Here is an 18,131-nt window from a genome sequence, read left to right as displayed (position 1 = left end):
CAGACTTTTTGCCTCAGGATATTTACCCTGCATATATAGAAATCTTAGACTCACCTTGTCATATTTTCATTTCTTCAGGATTTGTTTTTAAGTAAAAATCTGCTGGTTTGGGGAAGAGCACACCCTGTGATATATTTTGTCTGTAACACTTAATTCTCGGGATGGTGTGCCAGGGAAAGTGCATATACTGTCAATACTGACAGCCCTTTTCTTTTTCACGTTGCTAGAATTTGTCTTTTTCCATTAAAATCAAACATGGACTGAGCAGCCACGTGCTGGGAATCACAAAGTGGTATTCAAATAGTTGTGTATCGTGACTGTGAGACAAGCTCTCAAAAGACCTCACACCACACAGGTGTTCAGCACGTTAGGAAAATATCAGATGGGTATAGCCAGAGGCTCCAGATCCCCCCTCCACCCACGGAGGGCACACAGCACCTCACAGGGCTGGGTGAGTGGGTTAGGAGCAGAAGGGAACAGATTGGCCCGATAGTGCCATGGTGTGTGGTGAAACCTCTGCCTTGAAGTGTTTCTGCTCTTCATTTCTGAATAGTTTGGAACTTTCTTACGATGCTGGGTAGCGATGGGGGGTGTACAGGTAACTGGGGACATCCACCCCTTGGTATATTCTGGATATTTGAGCTGGATGTGTATAATCTGTCAGCTTCAGCACATGTTCAGTGGCCAGCTGTGCTCTCAGAGTTTGTCGTCAGTATGGAGATAATGAAAGATTCTGTAAAACGTTTTCAGGATAAACATTTTTCCATTTTTGTCTTTTGCTATTTGAGAAGCAGAGACTGGAGTGCGGTCTTTCTTTAAACCTTTTCTTGCTGCATCCTAATGTTTCAAAAGGACTTGTAATCTTGGTTCTTGACTTGGAAACAATTTTAAAACGTCTGATTTTTCAGTGGCTGGGAATGCTGCACTTCCTGACTAATCAGACTCTTTTGACATGCCTTTAATTGGGCACTGTAATAATGGACAAACAAGTGCAAGCAGTTGACTTAGGACAGCTCAGGGGGGGGATTTGGGCAAAGTTGCCTCTACACACAGCTCTGCTATGCTCTGAGTAAGCACACAGTGAGTTACCACTGCTAGGCAGGCAAGAGGTGGCTGATTAAGGCACAGTAAGCCAGTCACATGAAACCATTTGATCATTCTAAACCAAGTGATGGGCTCCAAATGACCAACCCTTTTTGAAAAAGCCTAGGCCTGTTTTGTTTCAGCATCAAAAGTGTCTCCTGCTGGCACTCTGGCTGGCAAAATAAAACATTTATTCCAACATTGTAAAATGCATTCTTTGGGCTTTCCACAATTGGTCTCAGTCCTGGAAGGTTCTCCATTGACAGTAAATGAGGTCTGTCCTGCTGTGCAAGTTGGTAACTCTGCTGTTTTGTAAACTGGACCACCTATGCTTGGTAAAACAGAAGTGTGTGCAGCAGCTGTAGTTGCATACGAAGAGAATGGGTATGTTGCTGAATTTCCTGGCTTGTTTGGGGTTTTTTTGTTCTTTTCTTTTTGTCTTCTGCAGGCAGGCAGACGACCATCTGTCCTGGCAGTGTAAGCACAGTCCTGGACTAGCTGGTACAGCTAAAGCTGTAGCCAAACAAAACCCCATCTAAATTCTGAATTCTTGGAGAGAAAAGAAATATGATTAGTTTCCCAGTTTTATTTTCTTTGTTTTGGAAGTATTTTTGCAGAGCTGAAAAGGAGAGTTCTTTAGCACTTGAGTAATGCTTTGAAGTTTGCTTGTACCAAAAGCCTGTTGACAGCAACATGAGTGTTGTTGGTGCCCACTGGCATCATGTACTACTTGGGGATCTTTAAAGGCTCCCTGAACAGCTTACCAAGACTTCATTAATGTTTGATTTCTAAGTGACAAAGAAATTATTACTGTGTCTTTTTTATGAGTGGATAGGCAGAAATAAACAAGTCCAGTGATTTACCTGCCTCTTAGGGCACACTCCCCAGTCCTGGTAGAGATTCCAGGAGTCTGGCAAAGTGGTACTCTTTCTTTTTAACAACCAATCTGACATCACCTGAAGTTCCCACTATTTCCATACCTTCCCATTATTCATGCAGAATAATGAAATTATAGATAACCTCAAAGTTTCATTTCACAGCTGTTTCCTTTCAATGCAAATCAACATCACTCTTTTTCCTATGGTTTATAGTTATTCCTTTTTTTTTTTTTCTTTTTTTTTCTTTTTTTTTTTTTTTTTCCCCAATTTCAAATGAGGAGGTTTCTCTGAGGTGCTGAGATTTCTCATAGTCATTCTCCCAATAGCAGCATTGACAAAGTGTCTAACCCTCTTTTATTCTTTTTTTTTTCCTCAGGAAAACCACTGACTGTGGACTGCAAAGCTTTCTTTGGATTCAGTGGAGAATCAGGCCCCATGATCTACTGGATGAAAGGGGAAAAATTCATAGAAGAATTAGAAGGTCACATTAGAGAAGGCGAAGTCAGGTACTTTGTGGAGTACTTACTGTTAAAAACGTGGTATATCCCAAAAGCCTGTTGGGTTTTTCAAACAGGTTTTTGATTGGAGGTGGAAATAGTTTTGTGTCTAAAGAGTGATGAGTGACTTGGAAGCAGGGCAGTGTGATTTCCTCCCTCTCTTCCTAGAGAATAAACTCAAGAGACACAGTAGCTATCAGTGTTTCTGAAAATCTGTTACCAAATTCCCTTGATGGCAGCTCAAGTGTCTGAGTGTTCTGGGGGTTGATTTTAGGCCTGCTTGGAAATGCTGCTGTCCCCTACAGCCACCCATGTATCAGCAAGATAACATTCATTTCAGCATCAGTGTCAGTCTTAAAGATGAATGGTCTCCTGACAAACTTGCCATACTTTTTCTCTCTGGCTGAATGTGTTGTATGCCTGTGATGCAGCTTTCAGAATGCCTCAGCCAGGGCTTTTGGAGCATTTGTTCCTCCATGCTTAACACTTAAGGGAGAAAAGGAAGTTGCTGTGTGAGGATGTCCAATATCCAGCTTCTGCTTGGCTTGTTCCAGATGCTGGTTATCATTTACTGTACCAGTTGGAAAGAAAACAAACACCTGTATCCCTGTGAACTTTCATGGAGTTTGCACCTAGTTGTATATTCTTGTCTTCCTTGTTTAATAATTACCTGACTAATAGCTCTTTGAGTGAAGACTAAGCTCCTATAGAATGAATGAATAAAGATTATGAAGAAAGACAAAGTCTTTGCTCCTTCCTTTGCACATTTTTTTTTGACTCATTTCTGAGTTTGCTTCTTGTAAAACTGATTTTGAAGAGCAGGAAGGGAGAGAGATTTCTTTATTAATCAATAGTTTGAAGCTCAGCCATTTAGGTACCAGCTACTAAAATAACTGACCAAATATTGCACATTAATTGCATACAGCTGCAATTTGTCATGTCGTCCCAGAATGGCTTTAAGTGTGCAATTTTCTTTTGGGCTTCTGACCACAAAATACAATTATTGGAAACATCTACAATTACAAGTAATCAGATTTTAACAATATTGTGTCCTCTCTGGTGTATATGTATGCAGAGAGTGATTTTGGTCATGGTCTTCCTGTGCTTCAGAAGGACAGTTTGAGGTGTTTGTATTTAAAGAGCTTGACAGCTCTAGTACAGCTCAAAACTTTTCCTTTATGTGCATTTGTTACTGAAATTGAGTTTGAAAAAGCTGTATTTGTGCTTCATTGTGTCATGTTATGCATTTATGTATCAAATTAATTTTGTGACAACTCCTTTTTCTCAGTCCATAAAAATGCTTTGACATCACAATTCAGTGAATCTTTTCTTCAACAAGGCTATTTACTGTATACCTAATCTTTTGATCATCACAATCTGCATAAAAAATTGTGTACCAAAACCTACTGGATCTTTACCAGCAGTGCCACAGTCCATCCCTATTTTCATTTAGAAGTATCTATGGCAACTGCATTAGTAACTTTTTGCAAATTATTTTCTTTCACAGAAACAGCTCTTGTTTATGGGTCCCATTACAGGTATGCTGCTTCAGGGAAGCTAAGCAGCACTAACTGTTCTGTCAGTGCCCTGAGCCAGCCCACATCTTCTGCCCAGTTGTATTATTGATGTATTTAAAAAAATGTCATGTATGTTTCAAATTTGATGAGCCACGATGAGCTTGCTGGTTAAATGCTTTTCCTATCTGGTTGCTTTGATAGGCATTATCAGCATAATTCTGTTAATGGTGAGAAACCACAAGTAACTGGGAATTGTTATAACCAAACCAAAATACTCTGGGTTGTTCCTTTGGGAAGTATCTAACATTTTCCCTGTGCATCCTCTGTCTTAAGTTGATTTAGAAATTCAGTCATATCCTCAATTTTTGGTGCTGTTCTTACCCTGAACTGCACCCATCCATTGTGTCGCTGGATTTGTCTTGTACAATGAGAGTTCAGGTTTGCAGATTAATGCACAGGTTGAGTACAGATCCATCCCTGATTTCCATCCCTCTGGCATGCACAGGGAGCAGTCAATTGGTCTGTTTTCTGAAGGCACTGCAGTAAGGGTGCACCTGACTCGAGCATTCCATTAAATCCAACCCGTGACACTGGTTTTTGTAAGCAGACTTCACCATAAGTAATACATGTGTAGCTCTGGGATTCTTGTTATTTATTAGACCTTGCTACAGAGCCTAAAAATAACTAAACAGCATTGCAGGACTTGGAGGTGATGACCCCTTCTCTAACCCTCTCCTTGCCTTCCCTTAAATTTAGATCCCCAAATATGAGGCATTGCTTGCCAGGTGGGCTTTTCACAGCAGTAATAAAAATGTCATGTAAAGTGAACCAAGGCTATTAAAGAATGAATGAGGGTTTTAAGCCTGCCTGCAGAGTTTTCAGTTGTACCTAATTATCAAAGAAGCCCACAGAAAAATTCAACAGGGTCTCTTTGCCACAGCAAACAAGTATTTTCAGGCATAAGTCTTACTCTCTCTACCACCTATGAGTTGCTTTTTTTTCTTCTTCAGTCAACACTGCAGCTTGCAGGTGCCTATAATGCTCAACTTGTAGTGCATGTTTGTTCTTTCTTTCCCCCTCTCTTCTTCATTTTTAACTTGGAAATAGTTTAATTCATTCCAGAGGTATGAAAAGAAGTGAATGGGGATATTTTGATATGCAGCCTTATTTCTTTCTGCTGATTAATTTAATGTGTGGGTGGTCTTTTCACCCACACAAGTCAACTGATGGGTGCAAAATGCTCAGACAAGGTGAGGTGCTGGATTCTGACAGAAGAGGATGCTGAGAGAAGAAGGCAGAATTACCCTCACTGCCTGGCTAATGTGCTGAGGAGTTTTCAGAGAAGTATGGAAACGGCTGTGTGCTCCTGAAAAGCTTATAATATTCAAGCAGACAATTCTGGACAGAGAATGAGGAATACACTGCAGGAAAGTGACAGTGGAAGATGGCTGTGCTGTGCTGTCAGTTGAATGACTTTTCTTTGGAGAGGTACTTATGTACTCACAGATCAGTCCTTTCATCTATGAATTCTATGACTCTACAGACAGTTGATAAGGACTTGAAGAAGGTACTAGAGTTCTTACCCTTGTTCACAGTACAGATCCTCCACTACAGAAAGAATTAAAGGTTCTTTTTTTATAAACCCCCAGTTGCATGCTGATTAATAAAGGTTTAGAATCAAGGCCTTGCTCTTGTAAAGAGGATCAGCTGAAGCTTTCTTATGGTCTTTTGTCTGTGATCAGACAGAGCCTGAAAAATAGGAAAAAAAGCTGTTTCAAAGGAAATGTATTTTAGCTTCAGATTTAATTTAGTATTAAATACATGGAGAAATATGACAAAAGATTTGAAAAATCCAAAACTTTAGATATTTTTTTAAAGAAAACATTTGTGTTCTGAAATGACACTTTTGTTTCTAATTTGTGTTTTCTGAACTGAGAAATAATCTGTAGCTAAAACGGTTTCTTTCAGATCAAAGAAAATGCTTCAGCTTGAACAAAAAGAAAGCAAGCTTGAACAAAGGAAAGCACTGGCTATTGTTTTTACTTCACCCACTTCTTCTCTCTCTCTCCATCCTGTTTGTTGTGAGTTGTCAAGCACCATTGATTTACCTATCTACTAAATGGTGTAATTACTCTTACATTTTGTTCACCTAACCAGAAAAAACAGCCATTATTTGCTCAATTTGTGAGAGCTGGCATGTGTTGGCAGTGTTGCTGGTGAAGTTTCCCCCAACTCAGATAGGGACAGAGCTTCACCTTCTGGCTGTGCAGCAAATATTTTTTTTGCATCTTTAAAGTCTTACCTGTTGCTACTGTACTGTTTTTCCTCCCCAAAATATACTTTTATCAGAGTTCTCTGAACCAAATATAAAATGCAGTTAATAAAAGGCTGCACACATATTAAGAAAATGTAGGTGCTTGAAACTATTTCTGTGGCAGTAATGAATTGATAGCTGTCAAGTACTGGTTAAAAGAGGGAAAGAAAATAAAAAAGAGGGAGAAAATAAAAATCAGGAATGAAAGGTTTAACTTAGAGCTTTCCACACTGCTACCAGCATAATGTTTAAGTGTCTGTCAGCATTTTCATGTTGGATCCTGTTCTAAGGAGTTTTCTTCCTAAGGATTGCAATTAGCATGAAAATCAGTGAAAAAATTCTCAGTCCAAATACTTATTCTGTTTTATAAAAGCTCCTTTTTAGCTGATCATGAATGATTTAAATTTAGGTTAAGGGTCTATTATTTTATTTTAAATAGCTTCAGAATAAAATTTTTAATCTTAATTGTAATCTGACTTCCTTTTTTTTTTTCCTGAGTAAAACATGCTGATTATAGTAAACACAAGACAATCTGAACATTCACAGAGTGCTCCAGATTAATGTCCCAGATATCTTTTCTGTTAATGATCTTATTTGTTCCTTGTAGCATGATGTGTGGGCCATCAGTTGTGGAGCATATTGTTTACTAACAAAGACAGACTTTCCTGAGTTTAAAATATTTCTCTATAAATGCATATGGAATATTAATAGGTAAAGAAGAATTGATTTGTCTGACCTCCAGTGGTTTAGCCTGATTTGAGGCTGCAAAACAGATCAGGCCAGATTTCTTTTCTGACCAGAAATGATACAAATTAAACTTATGTTGCATTATTTTCAGCACTTGGACTCAGGGACAGAATGAAAAAATGCAAAAAATACACAATAAGTGGGAGTGAATTTGCAAAACAGATGTAATCAAAATTTCTAAATGTTCTTAAACTAACGTTTGTCCATTTGCTTCTTTCAAAGTTACACAGTCATAGTAAAATAGTCAGAATTATTGTGGCTGCTCTGGTATGTCTTCTGAGTTTTGTCAGATCACATAAACCTTTACAGGCTTTGTACTGTATGAAATATTACTGAAAATATGTGGGTTTTAGCAGTCAGACTTGCATTTTTTTATTTATGTACTTTATTTCTGATTTGTTTTCAAATTAAGAGGTCCATGTTTGTCATATGAAATCATGTGCAATAGAAAATGTGTGCACGTTGGAAACCTTGAACCACCTTTGGTTTGTTTTGGGGTGGTTGGTTGTTGTCACTGAAAATCCTTAAGGTCTCCAGAAACAGTTTCCATGCAGCCCCAAGTTTGCAATGGTTAATTATTTGGTGTCCTTTTGCCTCCCATCAATCTCCAGAGAAAACAGTTGTGTGTTTGTTTGGTTTTTTCTGGTTTTTGTTTTTTTTTTTTTTTTTTTTGTGAACCTGAATCTTTTTTATAACTTGACCTCTTAGTGCTGAACACTGTGTTTTTGGAAAAAAGACTTCCTGGAGTACTGTGTGCAGTGGTGAGTTCACAGGGGGCTGCAAGGGCACCACTCACTTTGTGTTTACCCCCTTACATGTTATGCAGCAGATTTTACTTAATGTTATATTTCTTTGTTTAAAGGACTGGTGACTTTTTCTTGAGCAGCTGATAAGAAGCCATTTGAGAGAATAGGATATTGTATTTTTAGACTTAATGTCAGCTTCAGAAAACACTTGCTTTCACTTTGCATTCTTTTTCATGTTCACATTAGAACAATGACATGAGAAGACTCTACCTCTGGCCTGAAAGTCTGCTAGAACTTCCTTTTCACCTTGTGGAGATTTTGTAAATCTCTGTCTTTTCAGAAAGAGTAGAGAGCTCTTGCTCTAGACACTGTTCTCTTTTGAAGTAAGGATCTAGCCCCCCAAAACAGAGGAAAATTCAACAGACTGGCACAGCTCCATTAATTGGTTTTCCAGATTGATTAACATGTATCACAATGCCCAGCCTTTAAAATATTGCCTTATAATTTGTTCAGTGATGACTTAGCATTGAGTATTTTCTTCTCTGGAAAGTGAGTATTTATCATTTCTGTTAAAAGAAATACTGGTTTTATCATTTAATTCTGGTGGAGCTGAGGTAAAGAAGCCACATGCAGCTGTACACTCATTGCCACTCTGCTTGCTCTTAAGGGGAAATGGTTTAAAACTTGGAGAAATTTAGGTTAAATATTAGGAAGAAATTGTTTAATTTGAAGGTGATGAGACACTGGAACAAGCTGCCCAGGGAAGCTGTGGATGCCCCCTCCCTGGAGGTTTTCAAGGCCAGGTTGGATGGGGACTTGAGCAACCTGGTCTGGTGGAAGGAGTTGGAACTACATGATCTTTAAGGTGCCTTCCAACCCAAAGCATTCTGTGATTCTATGATGCAGCTCTTTGCTTCAGATGTGGCAGGAGAAAAAGGCTTTTGGTTTTCATGAAAGATCCCTCTATGAAGTCTCTTTGAGTCTTTTAAGTCATTCTCCAGGAGTGAAGGAGGCCAAACTGGCAAAGCAAAGTTATTTAATTCAGTTATTTAATTTTCATTCAGTTAAGCGGAAACTGTACCCTCCCTTTCAGACTCATCAGAGAACATCTTGGAGAAAAAGAAGTGGAATTGACATTGATCTTTGATGCAGTAGAGGAGGCAGACCTGGCTAACTACACCTGTCATGTGGAAAACAGAAATGGGAGGAAGCACGCCAGCGTCCTTCTGCGCAAGAAAGGTAATTCCCTTTCTTTTGTGACCTGTTCTTGCCTCTGCAGCAACAGCTCAGCCAGTAGCAAAGGTTCTGCTGACCTTTCTGAGCCGGGCTGGACTCCTGTGTGCCCACTTGGAGCTGAAGTATGTCTGTGTTCCAGCATCTGTTTACCATTTGTGAAAAAAATTCACAATTTTTTCCTTAATCTTTAGTGAATCAGCCTTGCAGGTGACACACTTGCCTGTAACACAGTCATCCAAAAAGCACCAATATATTCAGTGAAAGTGTTTTGATCTAAACAACCTATGAATTAGACCCAGAGTTGATTGACTAGATCAGATTTGTAATTGTGGGATGGAGTTAAAATGTTCATTTCTCAGAGCAGGTATCTCAGCAGGGAGGTCAGACATTCTCATATTTCTCAACTTCCTGGCTCTGCTGTTAACACTGAAAGCTTTGACTTTGGTTTCACATCCACTTTGATTTCAACTGCATTGGGAATTAAAACATTGCAGTGGGAGCTACAAATCAGCAGAGAATGAACCCATCTTGGTTGCTTTGCTTGGTACTGTACCTGCAATTGGGAATAGCACTACTGACAAATTAGTTGTAGCAGGATGGAAAGCATTTGGGTTTGTATGTCCAAATTAAAAGCTGCTACTATGCTTTACTATTTGTAGAAACCATTATCATAAAGAGTATAACAGTATCTCATTACAGTTCTTATATTATTTGTTCAATCACCCCTCCTGTTCATAATTAGAGTGACATTTCAGTTTGATGGTGATCTCTCTAAGATACAGTGTAGTAGGTAGCATAAAAGATTTAAGAAAGCAGCTGTTGGGAAGGCAAAGGAAAGTTACACACTTGGGTGAAAACTCTAAGGCATAAGACAGGAGGCTGCCTAAAGAGTTAACACATTACTGAGATCTTTACCCTTACTCTTGGCTGTGAATTAACTATTCAAAAAAGGAGAAGAAATGTTTTCACAAGGCACACCCACAAGTGCTTTCAGACTGCAAAGGCAAAGGACCTGCTTCTCAGCAGATTGTCAATTGCAGTGTTCATGTCTGCTAAAAAACCCCAGTGCTCTCCATTCTCATTGTCCCAGCAAAATGCCAGAAAAGTGTCACCATTCTGAAATGTTTAAATATACTGTCAGTCCCTGTGTGTGCTGCAGATTGACCTCAGAGACAGGGTAGAGGTCACCATGGGACAAAGAAACTGGGAGCCAGGTTGAAGGACTGGAAGAGCAGCCAAGGCTCCTGTAGTGGGGCACCAGAATTCTGGAAAACATTTGTAGTCATAAGTTCACCTAGAGGCACGCTGGATGCTAAACACTGTGTTACAGGACTGTGTGTGTGTAAAATGAAATGTGAGGGAGGGGTGGAATTTGAACAAAACAAAACCAAAAAGCAATACAAAACAAAGAAAACCAAAACCAAATGAAAAACCCAAACTACTAAAGAAAGGATACTTTTGGGTTAAAATCCTCTGGTTTTGCTCTTCTTGCATGTGACCCTCAGATTACATGTATGGAAATACAGTATGTAGTCCTGTCAAAACCTGTTAAATCAAGTCCTGCTTATGATTTCCTCTATATGTGAGAGTTTTATGTCTTCCCAGAAAGTAGGGCCCAGCCTAGGTTATACTTTACACTAAGTTATGAGCATAAAGCACAATATGGAAGGTGCAAACTGCTCTGAGAAACAGGGCCTGCAGCTGTGGTGTGGAACATACAAAATGTGTGTTCAACATCTGAACTGCCAGCATGTCACAGCTTTAATTGAGGAATGTGGTTATCATGGTAAAAGATTAACCTCTTCAGTTTTCAGTGGAAAAAGCATTCTACCTTTCCATCCACTGAACCTCGTAAATATACAGCTGATAGTAAGTGTATCTGTGTTGACATTGTTAAATGTTCAGCTGCGTTGCATATATTAGAATAACAAGCTAGGTTTATTTATAACAAGAAAATGCAGTTATTTCAGAGCTCTGCTGAAATTACAGCAGAAGCCCTGATGAATACAGAATTTAGAGGTGCAAAGGATCACTTCTCAGCTATGATTTCACTTCTCTCTGCACTGTGGCTATAGAAAGCTTATATTCCCTTCAGGCATTCTCAGTAGTTGATTTTCAAGCTTTTAAAGTGTCATTTTAAACAACTGGAGTGTTTGCACTGTGTCCTTCTACTGCTTATCCCCTTGTCCTGTTTGTTATTTATTAAATTCTTAAGCAAACTTTTCCTTTCTGCAACCTGATATAATTACTTCTTGTCCTCGCTCTCTCCAGCTTGGCTTTTACTGTAGAGTTCCTGAGCTAGGAAATACAACTCTATTTACTGAATAGTAATAACTCTGTGAAGAGTTCAGGGCAAGAGAGGTACAAAGTATTGGCCAGCATCCTTTGTGCATGTCAAAGGAGGGACCAGGAGCTCCTGTTGTCTTCTGCTGCAGCTTTGCAGGTGCTGAGGTGCTTGGGAAAGGTGAAGAGGAAGCACAGATCTCTCAGTCAGAGAAATCCCCCTCCCTCCAAAATCTCACCTTCTAAGGGCTGGGTCATCCCTGTTGGGCAAGAGGTGCCTGTAACTCTGTTTTGTCCCCAGGTTGTCCCAGTGCTGTAGGTTTTCTTTGCCTTCTCTTCACATACCTGAGTGCAGCAGAGCAGGTGTACACAAGCCAGGATAAGTCATGGGTCCTGCTAGACTGGGAAGGCTTGGATAAGAACCAGAAATAAGCCCTACATCTAAGTTACAGTTGTAGTGTAAGACTTTCTTGAGTTAATTCTTGTTTTGACTTAAAGGTGGTTATTTTTAAGCCCATACTAAGAGAAAGAAAAAGGAACTCTTCAAATATTTAAGGCGAAATATATTGAAGTCTTTTGCTGTATTGGTGGTTCAGTCCCCACAAATGCTTTCAGAGCATGCCAGAAGGGTAGCTGAACAACACCAGTGTGCAGACAGCCCCAGAGCATGCATCCTCACTTGGGGTTTTTAATTTTATTTTTTGACTGAAAAAGAATCAGCTCCAGTTTCAGACACCCAAAACTACCAATACAGAGACAGAATCAGCCATGCTCCTGAGATCTGACCACCACTGACTGCTATCACATTCTTCTTATGTTAGTTTACATTAGAAATTAATAGCATGTTGTTATTTACTAATTTTGAGTCATTATTATAGTTAAAATCCAGATTCAACTCCTTCACTAGTGCTGGGTGTGCTGCCTTCCCTGCTGCGCTCAGCGGGTACCACTGAGGAGTGAGGCATTAATCAGAGGCAGAGACTAAGAGCTGGAGTAGGTAAGAAAACTGAACATTTTGAGGTTTTTCTCCATTGTCTCCACCTTGGAATGGAAATAAGGAGCCCCAAAGCCTTGGCTTTCTGCTTCCTTATTTCTGGACTCTAGGAGAGTTTATGGAGCAGTAGGATAAATAGAAGACATGGAAAAGCAGATTGATTCTGCCTTTTGAGCTGGATTTTGTGTTTTTACTTGATTCCCTGCCATTGCCCCAGCAAGTAGACACAGGTCTGTGCTCCTTTGTGGACTACAGGTGACCAAGGCTCAGCTCTGCTACCTATTTTCTCTGCTACCAATTTGGTAGCTTTGCCAACTCACTTGCCCAACAAAAAAAAATACAGTACAACAGCAACAAAAAAAAGTTTTTTCCCTGAAAAGTGATTTTAACCAACTCTGTTCTCCAGTTGACCAGATTTATCCCCAGAGCATATGCTAAATTTATCATGCAGTGTAAGAGAAGTTTCATGAATTCCCTGTGTTCTGAGAGAGATTAAATAGCTATTATAAGAGACTTTTTCCGTTTATTAGTCCATGAATTCTTACTAGACAGACATCAGAGATACTGTAAACTGGGAATAGCTTGACATCTGATGGTAATTATTGAAATACAAGGCATGGCAACACAAGAAAAACCCCAAAAGATAGACAACTAATTTGCTTTTTATCTTGAAAGTGACATAAATTACATACCAGTTTTTTTTTCCTGACCTAAGCTTTAGAAGCGTAAAGATCACCAAAACTTTGTCTTTCCTGCATTGAAGTTTTTACATCCCCAAGTTGTAAATATCTCCATCATGTCTTAGCTAAACCAATACAGGCTGTTAGAGGTAGCTGTTGTCAAATTGTTATCCTTTGTGTTTATGGCTAAGTAACGTGCCAAGTGGTGTTATGAGCAGCATGGTGTTCAGAGGACATTTCAGGCTCAAGAGCAATCCTGTTAAAGTTAGTGTCTCATCTAGTTCATTAGTTAGTCATCAGGTAGCACAGTGCACTGGTATTCGGGGTTTTTTTATCCCATTCTGCATTTGGTTGGCTGAATTACCTTGAACATGTTGCTTCACCTTTCTATGACTCTGTTTCCCCAGCTGTAAAAGATGGATAATTGCATTTGGATTAATTTTTGAAGTTCTTTGAGGCAGACTGCTTGTGGTGTTCCCTAACAAAAGCATCCCAGTAGGAAATTTTAACTAGGACTGGTTACCATTAAAGTATAATGTGTACTAAAGAAACATTTGAGAACTCTGTTAGTAGCCATCACAACTCAAACAAAGTGTCTCTTAGCAGCCTGATGTGTGCTCCTGGCAGCTCATGTTGTCTTGGGCATTCTGGATGCTCAGTTCATTCTCCAGTGAGTCAGCTGAAATCCTGGCTTGGCAGCTCACATCAGCTCATCCAGTGCCTTCACAAATATAAAACTCAAGTTTAATAATTTTTGGGAGACTAGAGCCTCCCAGATGGGGTACAATATGTCTGGTATATTCTCATATGCTGCATACAGCATTTGATACACTCTGCCAATACAGAAGTTTCAAGCTCCACAACCTCATTAAAAGTTGATTAATCCTCTGTGTAAAATCACTACATATTGCCCTTGTAGAAGAATTATGATTATAGCCTCAAATGCATTCTGGATGGTGATTTCAGATGGGCAGTAGATGGAGTAAATTGGTAAAGTTAAGTAATAAGTAATGAACGAAAAAATTTAGGCATCCTTTGTGTCACAGTGATTATAATTGGAAGTTACACAATTTTATATGAAATTGTACAGTGGATTAAAGCAAATAAGGCTTGCAAAGATCATAATCTTGGTGTCTTTCATTGCTGTTTTAGATTTGATCTACAAAATAGAGCTTGCTGGAGGCCTGGGAGCAATACTTCTTCTGCTTATTTTGCTTGTGACCATCTATAAGTGCTACAACATAGAGTTAATGCTGTTCTACAGACAGAACTTTGGAGGAGATGAAGCAGCTGAGGGTAAGCAGTTGCTCAGGAAGCTCAATAGATGCAGTGGAAATACTTCAAAGTGGTGAAGCAATGAAACTTCTCCAATGAAATGAATCTCAAAAGATACCTGCTGCATGTTTAAATTCAAACTACTAAGCACCCAGTAGTATAAAGCCCTAAGACCTTCTCCTAAAAACCCCTGAAATCAATGAGTCTTTTTACTGATATGTCAGATGTATGTCATATGATTTTACTTACATGCCACAGAGCATGGCAGTAACTCCAATGGGACCCAGAAGAATTGTCCTTGAGGCTTGAATCTCATCTGTGAAATGAGTCCTCAGGAGAGCTCTTCACATTCATGTGTCCCAGTGCCACATGTTCCCTGGGTCTCTTCTCCTGAGATCCATACTCTGGGCAGCCCTTTCACCAGGTATTTTTCATTATACAGTTCCATTGAATTGTCTTCAGGCTGCCAACTAACTCCAGTAACTCGTGAGAGGTGATTGTTATTGGGGATAACTGGTTATTACTTCAGTTAACTGAGAAACTGTAAACAACGTGGTGGAAATGTACACTGGAAATGCCTGGAGAGAGAGGTTAGGAACAAACCAGGCTGTTCTTCAATGTTCTTCCTCCTTCTTCCCTCTCACTAACATATATTCTGTTTGGTGCCTAAAGCTAAACAGGTATTTTGAAACTGAACCTTTAATTCTCCTGAATGTAGAACAATTCTGCTCCTATGAAGCTGGAGTAAACCCTGAAAAACTAAATCCAAGTGCTTTAAACCGTATTATTATATTCTTAACATTTCTACAACAGAATAATTAAAATACTATTAATATGCACATAACTAGCCTGATAAAGACCTGGAGTGCAGTATTCAAGTACAGGTACGTTTCGTAGCCTCCTGCAACACTTCTGAGTCATGTAGGCAGCCTGGAATGGTATAGCTAGGAACAATAATGTGTTTGCAAAAAGGAACATTTCTCCCTTATTGTGCCCAAACAATAACAGGGCATTTTCACTGCCTTGTTCCTTTCTGCAGTTAGCATTCCTGTTATCAAAGTAAAAAATGTTTCTGTTTAGGTGGGTAGAGATGGCATGAAAATGTTTTGTTACAATGAAATCCACATTTTGGATTTTGGTTTACATGATGATTTTTTTCCCAAAAATTTTTGTTGCTTGGACAAAACAGGATTTTTGAACAAGTGGAATGACATCCAGGGGATTTTAGAGTGTAGAATGGTAAATAGCAGGAACAGAGGTTGGGAAATTTCCTCTTTCTTAATCATTATATACGAGAGGGAAAACCTAAAATTATGCTGGTTTTGTATTATACAGTAGTACACAATGTTTATACTGATACCTAAGATAAAGTAAAGGGTGAAATTATTTGCTTTTGGAAGAACTTTACCTTGGGTTGATACCTGTATAACATTCTTGGCTCACACCAAAGTGGTAACTTCTCCAGATTGCTTTGATTCATTTGCCTGGTGTTTTCAGTGTGAAACTGCTGCATTTTTATTCATGTAACTTTGGTTCAATCACTTTTTAATTTATGAAGCCGTATTATTTCCTATTTTTTAGAGGAAGCCCCAGGAGTACATAGGAGATTTGGTGTGCATGTTAATTCCAAAAACAACCTTTTATTTTTCCAGTGCATGATTTTAGAATTATTGCAGCTTTGTGTCTCATTCTGATCCTGCAGAATGAAGGATGGAGGCAGAATGTTACTCAAGTCAAAGCATACATGGAAATATTTCTTTCTGCTTATGTAGGCTGTGGTAGGAATGCAGAGAGCTCCCTTGAGCAATCAGCTGTATAGATGCAACTGCAGGGTCATTTTCAGTTTATACTGAAACATATATATATGTGTTTCTTTAAAATAGAATGTTTGGAACTCAACAGATTTGCTCTAAAAAAATATCCTAAGTAAGCAATGTTAGATGCATTTTCCTCCTGTGTTGTGCATAGCAGTTTTTTTGGAGGAAGTGATCCTGAGGATTAAGGGAAGCCATTTAGAAAATGGCTCCAGAGCACACAGCCAAGTGATGGGCGAGCACGGGTGGGTCCTTCTGCTGTGTCCTGTGTATGTGAAGCTTGTGGAGAGGGAATTGAGACAGTAGAGATGTAGCACAGGCATAGGGACTCAAATCTATAGTTCCATCTGTGTCTGGCTTGCCTTGTGAAGAGAGGTGACTGAAGAGGGCACCTCCTGTGCCACCAGCTGGAAGGGGCAGGAGCTCTGGGGCTGCTGGCACACAGTCCCTGGCTGCCTCTGTGCCACTGCCTTGTGATCAGGCACCTTGGTGTGCCAGGGGTTGCTTTGCTGCCTTTGCAGAGCTCTCAAATGTCTGCAGGAATGTTTGCCTCCCAGATCACTTGATGACTGGCTTCTTGTAAAAGGTTTTGACAGGTTTCAGTACAGACAGGGTAGCAGGTTTTGCACAGACCTCCAAAGCTGAGTGGCCTTTATTTCTTTGCTGTTCAGCTGTCATCTTTTCATTGGTAACTGCTATTTTTGTATGCTGATGATTTCAGAGAAGTACCAGCAAGCCAGGTGGACCTCCCTACATGCAGCCATGGTGACAATGCCCAAATTGCCTTTACAAACCTGTAATTATTCACATGCTTTGTCTGTAGCTTTGACCCTCATGGGTCTAACTTTGTGTACAAAATTGTAAGAAAGTAACAATCATTTCAAGGTCATATAGGAATGTATTGTATACTGATTAGCTTTTTATGCTTTTTATCAGAATATATTGATGATTTTAAATTACTGTAATCTGCTTTCATGTGCACTATTCCTTACAGATAATTGGTGCTCAGCAATCCTCCATTCATGCAGGTTTGTCCTCACAACAATAACTATTTGATTTTTCATTTTCTGTAAATAATGGCAGCTGTGCTCTTCCATGGACACTTAATTGCTGGAGGTTGACTTTTTTATATATACTATTTTCCACCACTGCAGAGTAACAGCGAAGAGAAGTATCAGTGAGAGTCTGATCCCAGCAAGGATCCCAAGCTCCATAGTGATGCCACTTCTGTTCCTGGTGCCATTGCTGGCTCTCAGCTCTGTGTTTGGGATGCAGAGAGCTGGAGAGAAGCCCCAGCACTGTGCAGAGGGAGGAGATGTGTTGCTCTTTCTATCCAAACCCCTGGGATCCCTCTGTCACCCACCGCCTGCCTCCACCTTCTGATGAGGCTTTGGCTCCACTCCGGAGCTGCAGGCAAATGGAGGGACAAGTCTCCCCTGTGCCCCATTTGCTCTTGGAGTTTTCTTGGAGTTTTATATCTGTCTCTTACTGTCAGCCCCAAGTATTTAAAATACCCTGGATTAAGGGACGTCTAAAATTATGATACTGGTTTTAAAAACGACCAGATTTTCTGAAAAAAATGCTTTAGACTGTTTGCCATTGTTTCTGCACAATCAGTTATTCCTTTGAGTTAAGCCATGTGTTGTCTCACAATTATCTGTGTGAGGAAGTTTTCCTTGCACAAAACTTTCTAGGCTCAAAACCTTTTCCACACTCAAGACTTTTGCATAATCATAGCACTATTGGGGAGAAGGAGTTAAACAAAAGATTTCCATTAGCAATATGTAAAGGATTAACATTAAAAGTTCCAGCTTTAGTGTTTGTATCAAAATTTTGCTTGCAGTCTTTTCAGATGCAGAATGTGTACTTTGACCACATGGAGTAGAGTTCCTAACTAGCTCAATATGCAGAAGAAAACTGAATGGAGATGGATATTTGTCTGTTTCTGAAATTTTTCTCATCAAAAAACAGTTTATATGTTCCTATGAAAAGTCACAACTTTTTTGGGAATCAAGGAATAATATGATTTCCTGCTACTTTCCTATATTCTTTATAGTGCTTGTGCAT

At 39.5% G+C, this 18,131-nt stretch overlaps 1 protein-coding gene across 1 annotated transcript in view; it reads left to right on the top strand.

Annotated features, from left to right (window-relative positions):
- The window catches only part of IL1RAPL2 (interleukin 1 receptor accessory protein like 2), a 371,598-nt gene that overhangs the window by 340,919 nt on the left and 12,548 nt on the right, over positions 1-18,131 (top strand). The window contains exons 7-9 of the mRNA XM_071757741.1: positions 2,338-2,467; positions 8,876-9,021; positions 14,128-14,271. Coding sequence (XP_071613842.1) covers positions 2,338-2,467; positions 8,876-9,021; positions 14,128-14,271 — 420 coding nt within the window. The remainder of the gene's footprint in view (positions 1-2,337; positions 2,468-8,875; positions 9,022-14,127; positions 14,272-18,131) is intronic.

Source organism: Heliangelus exortis, chromosome 14, assembly GCF_036169615.1.
Source record: "Heliangelus exortis chromosome 14, bHelExo1.hap1, whole genome shotgun sequence".
NCBI lineage: Eukaryota > Metazoa > Chordata > Aves > Apodiformes > Trochilidae > Heliangelus > Heliangelus exortis.
This window is presented reverse-complemented; position numbering and strand designations above follow the sequence as displayed.